At 52.3% G+C, this 22,763-nt stretch overlaps 1 protein-coding gene across 4 annotated transcripts; it reads left to right on the top strand.

Moving 5' to 3' along the window:
* Positions 1 to 17,910: 17,910 nt before the first annotated feature.
* On the top strand, positions 17,911 to 22,173 carry AEN (apoptosis enhancing nuclease). 4 transcript variants are annotated; one of them, XM_071568242.1, is made up of 4 exons: positions 17,911 to 17,971; positions 18,446 to 19,125; positions 19,411 to 19,611; positions 19,987 to 22,173. In XM_071568242.1, the coding sequence occupies exons 1-4, from the start codon at positions 17,920 to 17,922 to the stop codon at positions 20,188 to 20,190; spliced, it is 1,137 nt and encodes a 378-aa protein (XP_071424343.1). In that variant the 5' UTR covers positions 17,911 to 17,919; the 3' UTR covers positions 20,191 to 22,173. The 4 variants fall into 4 exon arrangements, with proteins under 4 accessions (XP_071424343.1, XP_071424340.1, XP_071424341.1 ...); XM_071568239.1 differs by having other exon boundaries at positions 17,941 to 17,971; positions 18,449 to 19,125; XM_071568240.1 differs by lacking the exon at positions 17,911 to 17,971 and adding an exon at positions 18,037 to 18,076.
* Positions 22,174 to 22,763: the final 590 nt, after the last annotated feature.

The following is a 22,763-nucleotide window of genomic DNA, read 5'->3' as shown; positions in this document are numbered from 1 at the left end:
TCCCAGATGGATGTTGAGGGCTTAGGACTCCTGGGATACTTCAAAACCTCTGCAGCATTTCGTGCCACCCTATGGGGGTTCAGTACTGGGAGACATGTGGCTGTCCCCACTCTCTGCACATCCCCAGGTGAGAGGAACAGGGCAAGCCCCTGCCTAGAGCCCAGAGTGCTGGTACAAGGGTTAGCCGGGGCTGGTATGTGGGTCACTGGGATCTCATAGGGAGGTTATTGCAGGCTGGTATGGAAGTTGGTGGGCATTGATATAGAGGTTACTGGGAATGAGTAGAGATGACTGGGGCTGGTCCAGGGGGCTGCCGGGCTCCTCCAGCCTCATAAAGTAGCTGTGGGTCCATGGCTTTGGGTCTCACTGGGCTTGTTTTGGTGAAAGTCCCTTGAGCAGCATGCCAAGGAGAGGGATATTCTGTGCCTTCACAGTGAGCCTCAGCACCAGAATAGTATCACCAGCCTCACTACTGCCCTACCAGTGCCATATCCACCTCCAGCCTCTTCCTCCAGAGGCAGCAGGTAGATTAGAAAAAAAAGAAAATAATAAATCACAGCCCATTTCAGCTGGTGCAGATAATTTTTCCTGTTCCTGAAGCAAGGACCCCTCTTGCTTTGGCTGTTTACCAAGAGCCTCCCAGCTCTGGATCCCATGCCTGCTTTCCCAGGATTAGAGGGCGTGTGTAAAGAGAACAGGGCTGGAGAGATCGCCTGGGTGGGCTACTCCCATACTGGCTCCCCTACCAGCCAGATACAACATCCACCATGAAATCGCTGTGGGGGAAAACTGGACCATCTCCTCACAGGGATGCTCATTGAGGAAGAAAACTCTCCAGGTCCTGAGCATCACCATCCTACTCCCATGAACACTGGGCTTTGTGTTTGTTGACTTCTGCATTACGCTGAAGGTAGGGAAAAAGAAAATTAACCTGGTGTTTTTTAATATATTTTAGAAAAGGGTGATGTTTGTACAAGAGGCGGGGGGAATGCTGCAGCCACGGGTAGTGCCACAGTACTCCACAAACCCCACTATATGCAGGGATGAATGCAGCTGTTCTGCATGAACCAGCTGCCTCCACAGGGTGTTTTTAGGTTGCAGCATCCTAATGATGCCAGTAACAAACTTCAGATGGGGAAACTCCTGTTGGTGTGAGAAAAGAGCAAGTGAAACAGACGGAGACCTTGGATATATCTCAACTTTCCAAAAACACGAGGATGTAATTCAATATTTACAATATTGAATATTTACAATATTCCCCAAGTCTGGGGAGTTACTTCAGTCACATAGAGTTTGGGGCTCCCATTTCATGGGGATCCATGTACACATTTGCACATTTTCATAAAGGGGGAGAACAGGTTCTGTCCACCATGGCTGGCACTTAGGGCTACGCAGCTACAGCCCTTTTCCCAGTGCTGGGCAGGTTTCACTGGGACTGAGCTCCAGCAAAGCCAAGTTTGCAGGTTGCAGCACTTGTGAACTTTAAGAGCTCTAAGGGATCTCTCTTTGCCACCAAACATCCTTTGCTCTGGTTTTAACTGGCATCGGATTCTCATTTTGGAATGGAACTGGATGAATTTTCGAGGCTGTTAATGGGATCACCACTATCAGAATGTGGTCTGTGTGTCTGGGGTATTTGGATGTGGGACTGGGCCCCCTTTTCTTGCTCCTGCTGCTGACTCTAAAGCCAAGATCTGCTTTAAACACCCTCCAAAACTTTCTTGACCTTAGCAAAACACCCCATTGCACGTCCTGAGCACAGGCAGGACCAGAGGGGCAGGAGCTGGGGGCTCACTGGGGTGTTTGGTCCATTCGGGGTGCCCACAGGATGGCTGGGGCTGGGTGCCACCATTGGGGAACAGGGATCCTCTAAGCACAGGGGACAGGCAGGGACCAGCACCCTCGTGGATAGGGGGCCGGCAGCACCCACCCCTGCTGCAGGGTGGCCGGGCTGGAAGTGCATCCAGCTGCTCCACATCCCACGGAGAGAGCTAGAGCTGCCCACCTGCTTAAGTAACAGCCAGCTCCCTATTTGGGGTGACAGCCCCGTCCCCTACCACATACCCATCGCAGGGTGACGGTCCTACCCCTCCCCCCCACCAACTCCGTCCATGGGGGTGACAGCCCTGTGTTTCCCGAGCCATCCATAGCGTGACAGCCCTGTTTCCTCGCCGTGTCACCAGCGGGGGGGCTCCGCGGCAGTCTCCTCCCGGCTGATGCGCAGTGACATTTGCAATCCGTTGCCATGGGCGCTCGGGGACTTTTGCTGTAGAGGGGAATCGCATTTCTCCCCCCTCCTCCTCCTCCTCCCCTTCCCTCCCTCCCGATGACGTCATGGATGACCACGGTGGTGACAGGGCCACCTGTGGGCTGATAAGGGGTTTAAAGAGACAGTCTGCAGCTGCAACAGGAGCCTTGGCTATTGTCTCCGCACCTGAGATCGGGGTAACCTGCAGCCCCCAAACCATCTATCTATCCATCCCTCCATCCACCCATTCACCCACCCACTCACCCACCCCATCTCATCCATCACATCTCATCCATCACATCCCACTTCTTCCCCGCGTTCTCTGCCTCCATCACTGCAGCTCTCCTGGGACTGGGGCATCCCAAGCTGGGTCCCGTATCCCTTCCCTGTAGAGGCTTCTCCAAGGTAAGGCTGCGCTCCGTGCCCTCCTGTCCCACTGGGGACCCTGGTGGTCTGCAGTCCCAAGCGCTGCCAGCAGCGTTTGGTGCTACAGCCTGGAGGGATTCCCTGGGAATCCAAAGCCTGGATGGTGTACTCCCACCTTGGACAGAAGACAGAGCAATCCCTGGGACAACAAAACCCCTGAGGTGGCATGTTCCTGCTTGTAAAAAAGGGCTGGGATGCTCCGGCGTCGGGTAGCACTGAGGTGCTGGGCGTTCTACAGGGTCTTCAGCCCTTGTCAACTGGCATTCCCAGACTACCACTGGGCATCTGCCTTCCATCTATACCAACCCTCTGGAATGAACCTTGAACATCTTTGTCCCTGCAGTGGTCCTCATGAAGGGGACCCTCAGAGCTTGTACCAGGTTGCACACCTGAAACACACCATGGCCAAGTCCTGAACAGCCACGGGTGATGCCAGGAGTCATAGTGCATGGTGTAGGAGCAGGCAGGGGCAGGAGGAGAGGAGCTGCCCTCCTCATTTTAGGGGAAGGAAGGATCATCTCTGCCCTATCCCCAGGGCTTTGTCCCACTGTCTTTTCCAGTTCCAATGGGATGAGTGGCAGGTAAGTACCTCCATTTGGTGTCACTCGGATGTGTGGGCAGGGAGCAAGGTAGAAGAAGGGTCTCTGAGAGGCCTGGAGAAGAGCAGGGTGGAGACGTGTGTGCAGGGATTGGTGTGTGTTCTCTGCAAGAGAAAGGCTGTGACCCATTTCACTGGACATACCCCAGTGGTGACAGTGCAAGTTGCCAAACTCCTCAGCAGTTCCCATCAAGCAGTTCTTGAGGGTCTTTTCAAGCCCACAGCCACCTGTAGATCCATATCCACTGGAGCCTGCATGGGTCCCAACAGCTACAGAGCCGCTGGTCCCACAGAGTTGGCAGTCATGCGAGCAAAGCAACCGGGACAAACCCTACAGCAAATAGCCTGGGTTGTCTCTGCAGCCTTTCCAGGGACAGTTTGCAGGGGCACATGGAACAGAAGGGGCAGGGGACCATGCTGGGGTCCATCCTAGAGGACCTGAGCAAACCCAGGGATGCAGCTGCCCCTGGTACCCTGTGATCCTGCTGAAGTCTGGCTGTCTACATCCCACTCTTGCAGTGCTGAGAGCTGAAGGAAAAAGCAGCGGCATGTTTCTGCCATCCGTCCCTCAAAAAATGCAGAGAGATTAGGCTGGGCCTGGTTTTTGGGTGGAAGAAGCAAAATGTAAATTGTCTGAAAGGTGGAAATTTCTGCCTGGGTGGCCTTGGTGTTTGCCCACTTGGCAGCAGCAGAATTCAGGGACACAGCCTGGACCTCTCAGCAATGGCCTGAGAGATCTGGACGGAAATCCTGAAGCTCACTGTGTTGTTCTGTCACCTTTTTCCTCACTGCTGCCATGGGCACACCCCATGAGTGCCTTCTGTAAACGGGGGAGCTCTGACTGTGCTCAGCACCTCAGCATGGCACAGGGTGGCCCTGGGTGGACTCACCTTGCCTTGGAGGCATTTGGGGAGGCTGAGGCTTGTGGCTCCATAGGCAGCAACTGGGGAAAGCTCAGACTGGGTGCAGGGTCTGTAACAGAGGGCTATTGCGGGGGTTGGCTCCCAGGTGCACAGTTGGACTCATCCCCTTCCTGCACATTTCATGGGAACGAAGCTCCTTGAGCAGCAGCCATGGAAAGCAGGAGCTAATTTAATAGTAGATGGACACGGGTGAGGGCTGCCTGGTTTTCCAATGGCTCTAAAAGGTGCAAGGAGATCTGAACAGACACAGGATGTGCAGTCTGGCTCATGCAGATGAACACATGGAGCAGGCAGGGGACATACAACATGCGGGAGGAGTTGTGGAGTAGTGGCTGTCTGAGCCTGATGGTCCAGGAATGCACTATGTAGCCAGCCTTCTTCTACTGCTTCAAAATCCTGCAATAGCCTGTAACCAGAAGAGAACTGTTGTGTGTGAGGGCACCCAAATAAACACACACACACACACACACACACACACACACACACACACACACACACGTGTCCTACTCCAATACATTGTGGAACCAGGGAATGCCACCACGAGCTGGTTACGCTCTCAGCTCCCCCGGCAGGCGCTTCCACCTCCCCCATTCCCTCAGGGGAAACTCTTCCAAGGCTGATGATGGATAACACTGCCAGAGCGCAAGCTTCTTTCTTGACTTTCCTTCTTGCATCATCCAAATTCCCTCTGCCAGCATTGTAGGCTTTAGTTTGAGATGGTTCCTGAGCTTGAGGATAAGTGCCTGTTTGCCACTGTCTTAAACAGGGATGAGGTCTCCAACAGGGATTTCTCTGGGTAGGGAATGAGGTTGGAACCTTGCTCTGGTGATGAGGAATTTGCCCACAGGAGGCAGAGCTAAGGTGAAGTGACCAATTCCACCTCTCAAGGCTCCTCGCTGGTCTGTGTTTTCTCATCAGGGTCTGAGCCCACCCAAGGCTCAGGGTGTTGCTGTGTTCCAGAATGATGGCTCCCTCTGGTCAAACACTGAGATGGGATGAAGGTGCCAGCTTTCATGCTGCCCTTGGCATGGTTTAGGCTGACTGTGGCCATGCCACAGGGAGGAAAGGTGAGGAAGCAATGCCACCAGGCAGTAGCCAGCATCCTTCACCTCCCAGCCTGGCTCCGTATGTGCACGCAACAAGCACCAGTTCCTCAGCAGTGACATGCAGGCTTTTCCAGCACAGCTTCTTAACCCTGCTAATTCCCTTGTTTTCTCCTGCCAGGCCCATTGCGTCCCTGCCAGGGTATGGCCTGGATCCTGCTAATTGCACCAGCAAACTGCCATGTGTCTCCGTCACTGGGGTTGTTATTCTCTGGGGTTATTTTGGCGACTGCTCGCCCTTACCTGGCAGTGTGGGACATAACAGTGATTGGCAACAACCCTTGCCACCTCGCCTTCACCATCTCCCACTAAATTATCTTGATTATAGATTGACTCCCCTGCTCCCAGACTGTGCTGAGATGGGTTCTCAGCAGGGATCAGGGCGATCCTCGGCGTGGCACAGGCCAATGCTTCTGCCATTCCTTCTTCCCTGTCAGGAAGGCAACAAAGGCACGGTGAGGGGAAAGGCTGCTAGAACTCACCTAACCCACTCCCAGGCCAAAAGTCCACATCTGCAAGGCAGGTTTGGAGGTCCCACTGTTGATTTAGAGGTACCATACCTCATCCCTGCAACAGTCCCCTGCTCTCCTTTCCTCCTCATCCAGGAGAGGCTCAGAGTCCCAGCAGCACCCTGGAGCATCCCTCACCTCCCCATTCCCTCCTCCTGTCCCCAGGCCATCTGGCCACACTCATCCATGTTAAACAAATGCTAGAGTCTATTATCAGGCCCTGCCTCCCCCTTTCCCCCAAGACAGATGGAGGCTGAGCACGCCCGGAGCCCCAGCCCGCAGCATTCATGTGTGTGAATGAGAAAACTGAATTATTTATGGACATGTGAATTAGGCTGGCGGCTGTGGAGGCCAAGCGGAAAGGACTCCATTACGTGGAGAGTACCTGTTGCTATGGAGCTGGGGCTTCTTCCCCATGGCCCCCAATGCACAGCTGCATCCCTGCCCACCCAACCTCCCCTGCTCCTCACAGAGCTGGGATGGAGAGCATAGCTGAGTGCTGGACTGGCCACAGTGTGCCCAGGATGAGTGATTTTCTCCCTACACTCTGCCTGGTGCTCCTGCAGACTGCTTTGGAAGTCACCCCAAATCTCCCCACATTTTGAAGCAGGACCCCCAGTGCAATGTAGGGATAGTGTGGTGCTGGTGCCCAGTGGCTCCCTGATTCCCTGGCCATAGTGCTCTGCAGCCAGAAACCAGGGGGAAGTGTTGGGGTGGGCAGAGGAAGCACCTCAATGGCTAGGGCTGGGCAAAAGAAGTCCCATTCTGGCACAGCGCTGGGCAAAAGAAGTCCCATTCTGGCACAGCACTGGGCAAAGAGTGACTCTCAGCTTGGACTCCTTAATCCCCTTAAATCTCCCATCCCCGGTGGCAGCGGGAGCTGTGAATTGAGGCTCCCCCAACCTCCCCACGCCCAGGTAGAAGAGCGGTTTTGCAAGAGTGGGGACTTCTTTCAGAGCTACCTGCATTGCAGCCTCTCCTTCAGGGATGCCAAATCCTGCAGTGATGCTGAAAGAGGTGCTGGGGCATCCCTCCCTCCCACTGTCTCCCTAACTCCTCCTTGGCTAAAAAGTAGGACTTTGTGCCCATCGGGGTGCAATACCTCCTGCCTTGATGCCATCCTGGGGTCGGGCCAGACTACTGGGGACAGTGAGTGGTTGGGACCCGGCAGCCCCCAGCCCTGCATGACAGCAGCGCAGGGACTCCTGCTCCATTCCCTGCAGAGCTAAGAATAGACTCCAGCTCCACTCCTGGTGCTGAGTGGGCTCTGCTGGGCTCAGAGGAATAAAAAGCAGGAAAATGCTTATTTTAGTTGCTGCAGTCGGCAGCTGTGACTCTGATGTACCTAAGAAGCAGCTTCGCACCGTGTTTACCCGCCCGCTGCTGGGAGCAGAGGCACCATTGCAGACCTCTCATTCAGGCTACAGATACCCCTGTGGTGTTCCCAGCCCAGAAATCTCAGCTGGCTTCCAAGCCTTCTCTGGCACAATCAGCTACTTCCTCCTATTCCTTTGCTCATGCTTCTGGAGTGAGCCTGCAGATGCTCCTACCATTCCCCTGCTTTTGGGGAATGCTTCCCCTAAGCTCCTTGCATTGGCCTTTGCCAGAGGCCAGCAGAGCCTTACTGAGGTGCTTAGGGCTAGTGTAGCGTCCTGGGGTACATCCAGCTATACCATACATGGGGGGATTATCCCCAGCACCTGAGATAAAGGGGAACTGCAGAAATCCCCATGTCTGAATGACACACCTTCCTGGGATGCTGCAGCAACGAGCTGGCACATACCACCCCTGGCTCTGGGTGCAAGGCCAGGGAAAGCACCAGCTCCAGGATGGCACCTCTGGGTCCCTCTCCCCAGTGTCACCCCCGAGGTAAAATCAAGAAAAAGCTAATTGTTACCATAGTTACATGAAGTGGCCTTTCTTAGGGAGCCACGTCATCACTGCTGTCACAAGGTTAAGGCGGTGGGGAGTGGTGGTGGGGAAGGGGGGGGAGGGATGTGTTTTCTTTGGAAAAACCATAGCAACAGCTATTTCTAAGGGAACAGCTGTGCACAGCGAGGCCATGGGGAAGGGGCTGGGGCATCTCAATGCCAGCCATGCTCTGATGGCAGCATTGCGAGGTCCAGCAGTTCTCCATGGCAGCCTGCATCCCCAGAGTCCCGTTCCCGCCTGTCCAGGGGTCATTGGGTGTCTCCTGTGGTGCCAGCACATTGCCATGGGCTCCAGCATGCCCAGCAAAGCAATATAAGTCCAATCCAGTTTTCTTGCTACATGCAGCCCCTCCTGGCATGATCCCATTGGCAGGGCAGGAAGGGGTGCCAGACATGTGGGATGGCTGAGACCACCCACCATGGGGAGTAGGGATTCAATTGCTTGTCCAGAGCAAATATAACCAGAAAGAGCCCCAACAGAGAGCCCAGTGTTGATTAATGAGTGACACAAAGCTTGAACAACCATAATGCAAACACTGGTGGAGATCGTAGGGATGGTGTCAACACCACCAGAGTCAATACAGCCTGGGCAGGTAAAATGGGAAGGTGCTCTTGGGGCTGAGGACCATTAGTGAAGGTGCAAGAAAGTATGGGGATGTCCTATACATCTAGGCATGGCTGGCTAAGCCCTGGAGATGCTGAGGTCTGAGGAATCCACACCCTGAATCAGCTTTGCAATGGCCAAGTGGACCCAGTGAGGAGATGATACCAGTTTCAGCCGCACCTTCCACCCTGACTCCTGTTGCAACATGTAGCTCGAAATTATCTCTGTTTGCAAGACACTTAATTAAGACCATTTCCCTGAAGGAAACCAAGATGGAGAACTTCACTTTGCAGTATTCCAGCACTTTCTGGCATTCGTTTCCACACCAATTAGGGTGCAAATTAGTCATCTGGAGTGTAACTTAGTGGCTGTGCTCAAGGGAAGCTCTTCAGCACATGGGTCATCTTCTTCCAGGAAGGTGGGTGGAGGCACAAATGTTGTGGTCATAGCAGGTACAGGGAAGGGGCAAGCATGGTGCTTGGTGTGCCAAGGTCTGTAGTTTGGGGTCGGGCTGAGACCCCAGGACTGGGCATGGACCAGAGTAAGCAAGAGGGTTTAGGATGTCTCCATAAGCTGCATGTGCTTCTCCTTGGCTCCTAGACCTTGGGATAACTTGGTAAACCACCCTGAGATTAAGCTCCCTGATGGCACTGGCAAGGGAGGATGAGGAATGTGAGGATGAGGTGCTCAGCTCTGTGCCCTGCTCACAAGGTCCAGCCTGAGGGTGCATCCGGGGGCTGGCTGGCACAGAATTGTGGTTTAAGGGTAGTTTATATCTAGATCTTGAGGTTTTTGTGTCTGGACAGTCTCCTGCTCAGGTCTTCAGACAGACATAAGGAGGCACTTCTGCCATGGTCATGGCTGTGCATCCATCCATCTGCAGGTGAACCTGTCCTCATTCACTTTAGCTGAGAGGTTTCTGTAGAAGATGCAGCTGAAATGCAGGATAAGAGTTCAGGAGGAGGAGAGTCCAAAGGGGAATAAACAAATCACTTCTGGGCAGCAGCACAACCATGCTGGTTGATGCCAGCAGAGCTGCTGGGCTGCTGTGGCTGTAGGAATTCTTGAACACAACGAAGGGCTCCTGCTGGGAGCAGTGGCCCAGCCATCCAGCATGCAAGGGAGAATCTGAACAATTGATCAATGAGAGATCATGGTGGCAGATCAGGCAGAGGAAGAGGGGCTGGGAGGAGGCATCTGAAAGCCACAGCTGGCTGTGCATGTCTCCCCATGTGACACAGGGAGTGGGCTATCACTGCAGCACCAGGCATTGTCCCTGCTTTCCTTCCTCACCCTCTTCAGTGAGGTGGAAGATAGCCCTAGCCATCTTAGGAACACTGCACAAAGCTCCATGCTGACTGTCAGAGAGATAGGATGGAAAGGTTTCATCTAAAATACCAATTTCTCAGTGATCTCAGTGATGAGGCTAAATTCCCCTCTTGGTTTGGATCCCTTTTTGCTGAGCTCTGGAAGGTACTCCCACTTGGCTGGTGCTTCTGTCTCCATGAGAACATTCATATCTGTCTCTGCCTCCATGGGACAACCTCAGGGTCATGTGCTTGGTGCTACTTTCCCTAAATATTTCAACTTTCTCATTTCTCATGGGCACAGCCAACATGCAGGGACCAGAAATCTCCCTCACCTTCTGACCAGCCTGCCCACTGTCTACTGCCTGCTGCCTGCTCCATCTCCTTCCAAACATCACTCAGATCCCTGTGAGGAGCCACCTGGCCCCAGGACATGCCCTCAGAGGCCCCATTAGTTAGCAGTTGTTTTAAGCACTGCAACATTTGATGCCTTATTCTTCCTAATCCTGCCTGATGTAACTGTGGCTGTCCTCATTAGCCAGATAATTGTCCAGCAAACACAAAACAGGCCCTGACACGGTCGAAGGAAATTGGTTTAAAAATATGAAGCCACATTCTCAGATGTTGTTGAAGGGGTTTCATTTGTTTATTTGCATTCAGATGACACCTTGTGGGATAATGAGAGAGAGACTCTGCTGCAAAAATACCTATTTTTCTTAAAGATCATTTTAGGACAAGGTAGGTTTGAAATGCCAGCTAGGGGGATCCAGCCCAGCCCCTGTGCTGGTGGAGGACAACTGGCCCTCCACCCGGTCTCATCTGCTGCACTAAGGAGTTTCCTAGAAGAGGTGGCCACCCATTACCACACTAGTATGGTTGCCCAGGGAGAGACTTAGCCACCTGCATCTCCTGGTGATCATGCCTATGAATTTCAAAGGGGCTCCATCCACCTCTGACAGCAGATGACAGGGCTAAGTTAATGGAGGCAGAGGTAAGAAATCCAATTAACCTGCAGTATGTTGTTTAATTTGTGCAAAGTTGTTGTGATTACTCAACTATAAACTCCATTCCCAGCTCTAATGACAGGGATTTGCATGGTAGCAATGGGATCATCCTGGAGGTGGGCAGCCACTTTGTGCTCACCCTTGAAGGTGCCCTCAATTACATGTGGAGCGTTCCAGTGGTTGCCTCCATCTGGTTCTTCCATGGCATTTGAGACCTTTTTCTAACACCGATCATTGGAACAGGCACCTGTGCTGCTTTTCTGCCTGCCCTGGCATTCAATCCTGGTGCACGGCATCCAAAAACCAACTTTCCGGACCCAGCAGTGTCAATCTGTTGATTGCACTAAAGTCCAAGAGATGGCTTCAGGTCATCAAGTTCCCACTACAGCTCTTAGGCTGTAATTATGTTCAAGGCTCTTTGCTTCAGTTATGTCTTTTTACTAATGCTTGGAGGTGCTGTACTGATCTTTTCTTTCATGCTGACCTCCATGTATCTTCCCAGGGGGGAGTCAAGACTGTTATTTAAGCCAATTCACAAACCATGTCCCAAAGGCTGGTTGTCCATTACACGATTTTTTGAACAGCAGGAATCATCAGCAGGGCTGATCGTGGCTGAGCTATTTGTGTTGGTTCAGGAAGAAGCATAGGAAAAGGGACGGATGTCATGCATTAGCTTCTCTTCCCAGGTTAACCTTCCCCAAAGATCTTTGACCAGACAATAGTTCCCCTGCAGAGGGGCTCTGGAGCCTGTGGTACCCACATAAGGGTGATGAGGAGCCTCAGCACCTCCTTCATCTCACACCAAAGCCCTACACATAACCACTGCAAGAGACAGACACATAACCACTACAAGAGATAGACATACTCATACCCTGCAGGGACATCCTTTCCACGGAGTGAAAAGCTTTAACCAGGTCCCAGAAGACTCATAGTTGCCCAGTGAGGTGAGATTTGACAAGAAAGGAATTGAGAAGGAAGGTGATCCACCTCTGGGGTCCATTAAAACTAAGCAGGGTGGGGCCACACTGTCACAGGGTTTGTAGGCTCAGAGACCCCCAGAACCAAGGTCCTGCTCAGCGGGAGTGCTCCAGGAGTGTTGCAAATGTGGAACACAAGTGCATTCTTGGCAGCAGCGTACAGTTACACCAAGGCCTGCAAGATCCTGCAAGAGCCTCTTCCTGCAGCCCACGGCAGCTTCCACTTGCATTTTGAGGGGACTGCAGCCCCTCTTTTCGATGGGAAGCCTGGAGATATTAGCTCACTCCTCCCTGCACACAGGCTGTTCTTCCAAATCAGCCATGCAGGGAGCCCAGGTAGTGCTTGTGGGTGATGCCAGCAGGGGCTGCTCACTGGCCAGGGTGGGATTCCCAGTAAAGAGTACTCCCAGCAAGCCAGCCTGCATCTGCAAACGGGGTTCCCAGCAGAGTCCCATGTGCAGAAACAGAGAAGCACGCTCGGAGCAGGGGAAACTCAGTCACCACCAGTTTGAGTGTGTCCCCATGCAAAGCTCTTGGCACCCTGTTCCCAACCCACTGAGCACAGCCCTTCCCCTTCAACCCAGGGACAAATCCAGGTCCCTGGGCAGCAAAGGGGAGAAGTGGTGGATGTCAAGAGGGAAAAGAGCTCAGTTTGGGTTTTCCTTCTTTTTTTTTCCTTTTTATTTTTTTTTAAGAATTTAAAAGTGGCAGTGCTAGCAAAGGGTAATTACCCCTCTGTTCCAGCTGAAATACAATTAAGGCGGCTCTCAACGAGCCCCCGGGATATTGTGGTTTACTAATTAACAAGCGGATATGCTGTGGCCCCTGTCATGGCAATTACAGCATGAGACAGGCTTCAGGAGCTCTAATTACACATCAGCCCGCGACACACGCTGCAATACAAATTAATGAGGGCCCGAGCTGGCAATGGAGGGAGTTTGCCCAGCGAGATGCTTAGATGGGCAGCAAAGATGGGAATGGATGAGGGGGATAGGGATGGGGGGACCTGATGCAGTTCCAAGTCTGAGGATATTGGTGCACGCTGCAGGATCAGGAGGATGCAGGGAGGAAATTTGTGTTAAAATACCACATGGTTACCAAAAAATGATGCATTGGAGAAAGGAGAGGGGCTTCTGCTTTGTGGAGCCATGGCCTGATGATATGAGTGGCATTTGGGATGACTGCAATGAATAGCAAGTATCGCATCTTCCACTGTTAATTCCCAGACCAATAAAGCTGCTGTTAAGAAAAGAAGTCAGATGGGAAATACCCAACAGGGTTTTGACTGCTGACAAATAATGAACAGATCTCCCAGAGCTAGGAGGAATTTTTCTGACAAATTGTTTATTGGGGAAAGTTATGCAGTTTCAGCCTGGGTTCCACTGATAGCTTTGGCCTGGTCTGGAAAAATAAAAAAAAAAAAGGCAATCAGGATTTTTGTAAATGCAGTTTTGACATCTTGCATTTTGAAAAGCTGTTTCCTTTCAAAACGTATTAAAACAATGTAATTAAACCAAAATACAGACTGCACACCTAATGGGGACATTTTGTTTCTGACAAAAGGAGACTATATTTATCAGCTTTGCTGATATTTGTCAGATTTTTACTGGTCCAAGCCCAGCAGTGCCACAGGTTTTCTCTGACATTAGTGTGCCTGTTGAATTTACTGCTCCTGTTGTCTCATCTCCAGCACCTGCCTGCTGTGGGCACCCAAGGAGAGACAGTGGGAGGTGACAAGGTGGATGTTCTGGGCTTTGGCGACCAGTATCTCCTGCAAATGCCACTGCTGGCACAATGGTTCTTGGACAGACGGGAGGATCTGGGGAGGCTGAAGCAAAGCCCATGGAATTTGGAACTCCCTACAGCCTCCTGCAGGGGTGGAATCAGTGGAGCTCAAGAGCAGCCCTTGCAGGGGATAGAGTCTAACACCAGGGAAGTGCACAGCAGTTCACTCCTTTGCTCAGTTTTTGACAAAGGGCTGTGATGAGGCAGGTGAGTGGATTTCAGACTAATCCCTCTCATTCTCTTGTGCTGTGGGGTGGAGACCCTGCACAGTCCCCACTGCCAGCACCCAGAGCACAAAAACACTGGAGGACCACCTCTGTTGCAGTGTGTGGCAGGGGGAGGACACACACCTCCTCACACATTGCTCCCAATATAGATCCCATTAACCATTGCAATTAACACAAGCCAGGCCTCTCTCCTCCCTGTCTCCCCAGCCAGAGCCATACATAAAAATAACTGTTTATTACACAGTAGGCAAAGCCCGGCTTATCACCGCAGACAGGAAATTGCTGCGCAGAAACTGCACATTTCACTTTTAATAAGTTTGGCAATAAAACATCTCGTCAAATGAGGCCACGACAGGGCAATAATGAAGCTTCCACATGGCCCGTAATTGCTTACTGCTGTCCTGGGGGTGAGCCAGAAAATGTGGAGCCAGGGGGGAGATGTATGGCAGCATCATCCGCCCTCACCTCCTGCTCTGGGAGCATCCCTCCTTAATCCTGGCAGCACCCCCAGAGCACTGACACCCTCCAGGACATGGTTGAGGAGAAGATCTGCCCATGTTGGAGCGATACAGGCAATTCCCATGGAGTGCTGGAGAAGGTGTCAGAGAAATAGGGTGGCTCTTGGTGCTCCAAGGAAAGCCTTCCAAGCAGGACTTTCTAGCACTGAATAGTCTTCAAGGCTGAGTGGGTGCTCTTGCACACAATCCATCTCCATCCTTAGCCAGGAGGCATAAAGTCTCCTGGAGGTTTTGCACAAGTGGGCTTGGGATGGGAAGCTGAGGATGGGGAATTCAGCATGGAAACAGAGGGGTCCCACGGGATCCCTGGGCTGGACCTCTGCTATGGACCCATCATGGCAAAGGCCAAGGAGTGATATGGTGCCTGTCTGTTCTGACGTCCTCATCCTGGTGGTCTCAGGCCACCAGCTGGTGATACCTCAGCCAGGCAGTACTGGCTGCCAGACCTGGTCCCTTTCACCAAAGGATGGTGGTGGTGTTTCCAGGTGCTCCCTTCATGAGACTTTCTTTCCCTAAAGGAAACCAGGTCCAGCAAGGGATCAGTCACTGCCTTAGCTTATTTCTGTAGCTTCTCAGCTTCTACTTGACCTTCTGGATGCCGGTGGACACAAACCAGCTCTTCCACAAGACTGTTCAGTGATGGGAGCAGCATGGGGAGCCCTGGTGGGGTGCCCCAACCACGAGTGGGTGATGGGGATGAACTATACAGCCTGCAAAGCTCAGGATGATGAAGCAGTCCCTCATCACCCATGCAGGCAAAGCTGGGTCCTTGCTGCTTTCTCTGAGTTAACCTGTGCCTAAGCTTCTTATTCCCACCAGCCTTGGCAGGGAGGGAACAGAGAGATCCAGGAGGATATAGCGCAACCAACATTAAGACAAGCTCTGGCATTGAGGTAATAGGAGCCAAAATTATGCGTGTCCAGGCTGGCACTAGGAAATGAGGCAGTTTAGAGTCACAGCAGGAACGTGCTGGCGCTGGTGGGGACTGCTGGCAGGCTCCCGGGTGGTCAGGAAGCTTTGTTCGCCTGCAGCACTGCTCTTGGGGAGTTTACCTGGAATTACTGATCCACATTCATAAACATGATCAAATTAATTGGCTGCCGAGGCTGCAGTCGCTGTCTCCTCTCAGCACTGGGACTTCATCTCCCTTTCCATCCCAAATGTCAAGATATGTCTGTTCTTCCATTCGCTTGGCACCATGGCCGAGGACAGAGAATTGGTTGGAGAAAGGAAAAAGACAGAGGATGGGTGAGTCCACAAGCCTGGAGCCTGTGACAGACACCCCCTGCCACCACCTCCGCACTGTGAAGCAGCGCATTGAAAATAAACAGCAGACACCTTGTGGAGAGGACTGGGAGCTCTGCAGGAATCCCTGTAGCCCTGGGCAGACTTGGGAACAGGCACCTTGGCTGGAGACCAGCTTTTATAGGAGCAATGACCAGCTGGCAGAAGAGGGACCAGCTCCCAGCTGAGGACAGAGACACACAGGCTTCTCACCCTGAGACCAGGCTGGTGCTCGTCTCACTTGGAGCGTAGCCAGTCACTTCTAGTAAATTATTCATCTAACAAATTTAGCCTGTTATTCTAGTCGTGCTCTACCCAGAGTTTTACAGATTTCATTATTATTTCAAATTGTGCAAACACCTCTCTTGGGCTCTGGCACGCTCTGCCTTCATCTCAGCTCATCTGCCACATCTCATCTGAAATGGGATTTTTACTGTCTAGTGCCAAATTATCCATCCCCAGCACAGCCACAGGACCTTGTGGAGGTGAGTGGCATGCCTGTTAGGCACCAGGCTTCTGCTGCAGGGAGAACCGCCTACTGTGTGAGAATCATCTACGTGTGACCCAGGGGTCAGTGGGGTGACAGGAGGCAACAGCACACCAATGGACCCATACAAAGATATTCTGCCATTTTTTCACCTCCATCCTTGTATCTGGGGTAGAGGAGAAAAATAGCAACACTGTTCCTTTGCATTCTGGACTATGTTGTTTCCTAAGCCTGGTCACCTTGGAAAAGCAGAAAGAGCTTTACCCTTTCTTCCAACATGCCATAATTTCTCCTGTTCAGGTTTCTTCGTAGTCATGAGGGTACAGCTAAAACTTTGCTCTGCCAAAGAGAACCACATGCCTTTTGCAAAATATAGAGCCTGGGAAAGGAAGAGAGATGGATGGGTTTGTTGTGGACAAGCCAAGAGTGATCAGACCCATGACAGGAACAGCAGTGTGTCCAGGAAGACTCTGTCAACCAGGAATAGTTGAGGCACTTGAACCTTTCATCTCAATACACAGTGTGAGGGAGAAGAGAAGCCAGTGACACCATCTCCTTGTCTGCCTAGAGCTGGTGGAGAACCACCAGCAATGCAAGCCTATTTCCCTCATATCATGGTGCATCACTCATGCGGCGATGGTCAGCTCACACCCACTTAGGGGGTGAAAAAGAGGGCAAAGAGGCCCAGGAATAGCAAATGAACCACCTCCAAGAGCTGTTAAAAACACCAGAACAGAGTAGAAATTTCTACACAGAGACCTGCCAGGGCTCCCTAGCAAGGTGTTATGGGACACTTGAATGACTCTTATTAAAGGGGGATTAATTAGCTGAACAGCAGGAACGGAAGCAATAGATGCAAAACACAGAGGAACAGATTTGAGGTTTACTGGCCAAAAGAAATACATAAAAAGAAATATGAAAAAATAAATCATGGCGTAATCTAACTCTTTTCTTTCTGACCAGGCTGAAGAAGCTCATGGGTGGTGAAAAAGGGGAACGATGGAGCATGAAAACACTTGTCCTGCATCCCCATGAGCCCCACATGTGGCAGGGAGAGGGAATGCCTGGAGCGGGGCCTGGTGGGACAAGGATGGACATGGTGCCTGGTTCCCTTTGGAAGACTAGTGATTTTGTTGTTGTATGGCTCATCCCACCACAACAAGTCACAGTCTGCCCTAGGGCACACGGCCTCTGCAGCGATGCTGAAGGCGTGGGGACAAGCTGGTGGCTGCGGCTGCCGGTGGCCCTTCTCCACTTCTGACCACCTCGGACGTTGCTTTTGTGAGCCTTGAAAGTAAAGCAACGAGAGGCAGGTCTGAAACCCCATCTTCAACCAAACACTGGCCAGAGCTGCCCCCTACAACCCTGGAGGATGCAAACCCCAAGCTGCCGTGCCTCAGCCCACCCCAGTGGCAGGAGAAGGGATGCCCACCGGGTCAGCACTGCACCGCAGGAAATACACAGGGAAAACTGCAGCACATCCGTGCCAAGCTGCACTCCAGGGCATGGATCTGCATACCCCAAAATAAAAAGCACCCTCCAGAATACAAGAGGAAAAACTGGATTGCCATAGTTTACCTCCTAGAACAATAACCTTGCACCAGAAACTTTTGGAGTACTTTTGTTTCTCGTGCACTATGGTAATATCTTTCTGTCACAACTTTGATTCTGGCAAGACTCTGTTGGCAAATTATGCATAAAAGTGCAAAATATAATTAAAATTGTAACCTACTCCTGAAATGAAACCCAGCACCCTGAAGTGTCCCTCCCCACCAGGGACAGAGCTGGGACAGGCTTGAAGCCCTGGACAGCACTCGGGTCTGGGATGTAAGATATATCACCCAGCCATTCCCAAATACCCCGACCATTCCCCGTTCCCCCCTACCCCGCGCTATAACCGGGGCTCGGCCAGCCCCGCCCCCGCATGCAAATCCCCGCTCAGCCAATGGAGGCACAGGAGGCGTGGCCGCGACGGGACTTGCCCGGGCATGTGTGAGCGGCGGCTTCCGGGCGGAACACGTGGGAGCCGCGGCGGGCCCGGTCAGGAGTGGGGGACAGCGGGGGCCGGGGCGGGCGGCGGGGCCGGCATGGGCCTGGAGATGGACAGGGGGTGGGCAGTGGGGGCGGCTCGGACCTGAGGATGGGGTAAGGGGCAGGCAGGGGGCCGGGACCGGGAGCGGGGCAGGGAGGTCCCGGTAATGGGCAGACAGGACCTTGGGGAGTACGTAATGGGGTGGGCAGGGGGGTTAATGGGGTGGGCAGGGGGGTTGCGTATCGGTAAGATTCCTGGAACCAGGAATGGGGCAGCTTGGGACCGGCCAACGAGGGGCAGAGGCGTGGGGAGAGTGTGACAGGGTGTCCATATGCTCCCCCCACCCCTTCCCCTGCACCGCAGTTCCTGTCTGTGCCAGCCCACTCCGCGGAATGGTGGGGTTGCTGTAGGGTATGCGCGTCCTTTTTGAGAGGGGGGCTTGAGTGCTGCCTGGCACTCATGTGCCCCTCTGTACACTCCAGCAGGGATGCCACCTGGCAAAGGGCAGATGACGCCGCTGCTGCCCGTCCCGAAGGTCTCTGCACCCACCCTACAGGGCACCCATGACCCCCTCACGGTGGGCTGCGCTCAATCCCCGAAGGGTCCCGTCTCGCCGCAGGGCCGCAGCAAGAAGAAGAGCCGTAAGCACCAGCGGTTCATGGAGCGCCGGGCACTGCTGGAACAGAAGGGGCTGCTGAGCCCTCATGGGCGCCTGGTTAGTCAGGCCCCCTTGGAGGGGTCAGAGGCACATGCCATCCTCACCAAGGCAAATGGCACCACGGCACCGCACTGTGGCAAGGTCCCAAAGCCCAAACGGGTCATCTCTGCCTCCCTGTCCCCATCTGCCTCTCCAGACAGCATAGCCAGGCACCACTCTGTGCTGCTGTCCCAGGGGAAAGGCAGTGACCAGAAGGTGCGAACGTCCTCCCTGGTCCTGCGCCCGGGCAAGTACGTAGCCATTGACTGTGAGATGGTGGGCACCGGCCCTCAGGGCAGGCTGAGCGAGCTGGCACGGTGCTCCGTGGTCAACTACGAGGGGGACGTCATCTATGACAAGTATGTGCAGCCTGAGCTCCCCATCATGGACTACCGGACACGCTGGAGTGGCATCACCAAGCAGCATATGAAGAGCGCGATACCCTTCAAGGTGGCCCAGGCAGAGGTGAGGAAAAAAGAGAAATTAAAAAAAAAGGCCAGTGTGTTATCTGCTAGACACAAATTGGGATTTTTGGTGGCCTGTGCTTAGCTGCTCTGAGGCAGAGACACAACCACAGGATGGGAAGCCTCTGAAGCTGTGCAGGTAGTTGGTTTGGTTTATTATTTCTCTCTTCTGGGAACCTAAAATCTAGAACTCAGGAAGCTGAATGTAATACAGAATGGTTTACTTTCTGCTTAATTGGTGTTTCTTCTGTTGCACTGCCTGTCTAACCTTTTCTGACTCTTCCAGATCCTGAAGATCTTGAAAGACAAGATTGTGGTAGGACACGCCATCCACAATGACTTTCAAGCCCTTAAGTACTTCCACCCAAAAGACAGGACTCGAGACACCAGCCAGATCCCTATGCTGAAGCAGAGGGCAGGGCTGCCTGTCAGGGCCAACGTGTCACTCAAGAACTTAGCCAGGCACCTGCTGCATAAAAAGATCCAGGTGAGCACCAGGAACCTTGAGATGGGAAGCAATTCCTGGATTAGCTACAAACCTCTGTAGTCAGCCTGGTCCTCCCACCTCCATGTCTTTTTGTGAGATGGAGATGATGCTTGTTGACCCTGTGCTTCTGGCTGTAAATAAGCTGGGATAGCCCAGGACCTCCCAAGCTGACTATTAAGCATCTCAGTAAAACGTGGACAGGACCTGTACCCTCCAGAAAGTGCTGAAGAGATACCTGTATCTCTTTGGTTACATCAAACCTTTGCTGCCTCCAAAACCCACAGCACCTGTGTCCTTTTGAGAAAGCAGACAACATTGACCTGTGGGATTTTTGCTGCTCCTTTTATCTAATGAGGCTTTTCCCCCTTTGCTCAGGTTGGCTGCAAAGGACACTCATCGGTGGAAGATGCTCAGACAGCCATGGAGCTGTACAGACTGGTGGAAGTGCAGTGGGAGAAGGAGCTGGCCCGTAGCCTGCCCCCTCAGCCTCCCAGCCCTATCACAGACCCCACTGCAGACAGCAGCCAGTACATGGATGACCAGTACTGGCCCACAGACCTCATGACAAGCAGTCTGTGATGGGGAACAGCGTCTCCTTCACAGGTTTCAAGCTATCCTGGTGCCTTCAGCTATTAAAGGTGGAGGTGACCACTGACCTCCTTCCCCAGGGCTTGTACTCCATGGGCTCTGCCCAGTACCTAGCTCTGTTTGGGGATGGAAACACAGTGACACCTGGACACCAGCAGTCTCCCAAAAACGTTGCCTGCAGTCTGTAGCTGTTGCACAGAAATAAGGGCTGGGGCTGTGCCGTGTTCATCTGTCACTTGGGGATGAGTAGGGACCTGGTGTCAGCTTGGAGGAGCCCCCATGGGCATACGATGGGGGCTACCAGGACATCCTCTGTGCCTTCCACGGGGTTGTCCCCTTCCCAGATGGAAGCAGGTTTTCCTGTGGAAGGACTGAGGTGTTCCTCCTCACTTTCTTTCATAGAATCATAGAATATGCTGAGTTGGAGAGGTCAGGATCATGAAGGCCAACTCCTGGCCCTGCACAGGACACCCCAAGAATCCTGCCATGTGCCTGAGAGCATTGTCCAAGCACTGGAACTCAGACAGCCTTGGTGCTGTGACCACTGCCCTGGGAAGCCTGTTGCAGTGCTCAGCCATCCTCTGGGTGCAAAACTTTTTCCTGATATCCAACCTAAATGTCCCCTGACTCAGCTTTATGCTATTTCCTTGAGTCCTGTCACTAGAGAGAAGATGTTGATGCCTGCCCCTTCGCTTCCCCTTGTTAGTATGTTGAAGACACCAATGAGTCTCCAGTCTCTTCACTATCCTCATGGCCCTCCTTTGGATGCTCTCTAATAGATTAATGTCTTTTTTATGTTGTGATGCCCAAAATGGCACACAATATTCATGGGGAGGCTGCACCAGTGCAGAGCAGAGCCATACAATCCCCTTTTTTAGTGTTCCTTTGAGTTCTGTGTCCAGGTCGTTCATGTAGATGTTGAAGAGAACTGGACAAAGGATGGAGCTCTGTGGAGCCCCACTAGTGACAGGTCACCAGTCTAATGTTAAACCCATTCACTGTAACTCTGTGCCCAACCTCTAAATCAGTTGCTCATCCATCATATAACATGGCTATTCAGCTGTGTGCTCAACATTTTATCCAGAAAGGTCGTGTGAGAGACAGTAATCAAAAACTTTGCTGAATTCCAAAAAGATAACATCTACTGGCTTCCTTTGATCAACTAGGTGGGCTACCCTGTTGTAGAAGGAAATCAGGTTTGATAAGCAGGACTTTCCTCTCATGAAGCTGTGCTCACTGTGACTGATGACAATATTGTCCTCCAGGTGTTCCTCAGTACCTCCCAGAATAATCTTTTCCATGATTTTCCCAGGCACTGAAGCAAGAGTGACAGGCCTGTAGTTTCCCGTGTCCTTGAAAACTAGGACAATGTTCCCTAGCTTCCAGTCAGCTGGAACCTCTCCAGATTCCCAGGATCGCTCAAAAATTGTCGGAAGAGGCTTTGTGATGGCATCAGCTAGCTCTCTCAGTATTCTTAGATGAATCTCACCAAGCGTTATAGATCTGTAGGGATCCAGCTGCACAGTGAAGCCTGAGAAGAAAGTCTGGATCTAATCAATGTCCAGCCTGGACAAGAGCATAGAATGCACTTCATTTTAAATAAACTATTCTCATAATTGTACAGCTAAAAACTGTTCTTGCTAAAGTCTCATGTACATTCTGCATGGCTTGATCTGTCAGTTCTACAAGAGTGAGAGGGCAGGAATGAGATTGGCAAACAGCTGCCTGAGGACCATGCCATGTTCCAGGGCTTAAAACCCACTTGCAACTTGAAAAAAAGGTGCTTTGAGTAGCCTGACAGTGGCTGCTTCAGGGGCAAATTTGGGGGCAGCAAGGCAGCCAAAGGCCAGCTGCTCTTTGATGCTGATATGCCCTGCAAGCTTTGCTTCTATGCTATGATCTCCAGCACTCAGGGAAGGTGAGAAACCAATTTGGGGGTTAATCCCTATTTACATTGGATTTGAAGGACTTGGAAAACCTCCAACATTGTGCTGTAACTCCACAGCTCCTCAAAACTGCTGCTGAGCAAACCCCACATGGATGATAAGGGATGGTGGCAATCTGCTCCCTGCCAATGATAATTTGCTCTGAATAAATGGCAACATGCACCCCATTTTCACTCTCAGAAGCTAATCAGGATTTTCACAGGTGTTTGTGAATATTCACCAATGTGCCAGCTCGGAGTTGCCATGGCTGAACACGCTTGGGCTCATCACACGAGCAGCCTGCTGGTGCTCATGTCGGGAGGCTGAGCATCGTCTTTAGGGGGGTGAAGGAGAGCTGGTCTGTCTCACCATTTACGCTAAATTTTGTGATAATTGAAGAATCTGCAGAAAAATCAGCCATTACCTCAACAATTCTGAACAATGGTTAACCCAAACCCATGAATCTGGCATTGGGCTTTTTTATCACAGGGAAAACATTGTCAAATGACTTTTTTCCAGCCAGCTGCGAGTGCAGGTAACTGATAAGCCCATCATTGGAGTGGGGCTGAGCCAATGGGAGCTGATGGCGACAGCTTTTACTTCTGTCTAGCAACAGCTTCTTGAGCAGCAGACACAATT

The sequence above is a fragment of the Pithys albifrons genome, chromosome 13 (assembly GCF_047495875.1).
Source record: "Pithys albifrons albifrons isolate INPA30051 chromosome 13, PitAlb_v1, whole genome shotgun sequence".
Classification (NCBI taxonomy): Eukaryota; Metazoa; Chordata; class Aves; order Passeriformes; family Thamnophilidae; genus Pithys; species Pithys albifrons.
This window is presented reverse-complemented; position numbering and strand designations above follow the sequence as displayed.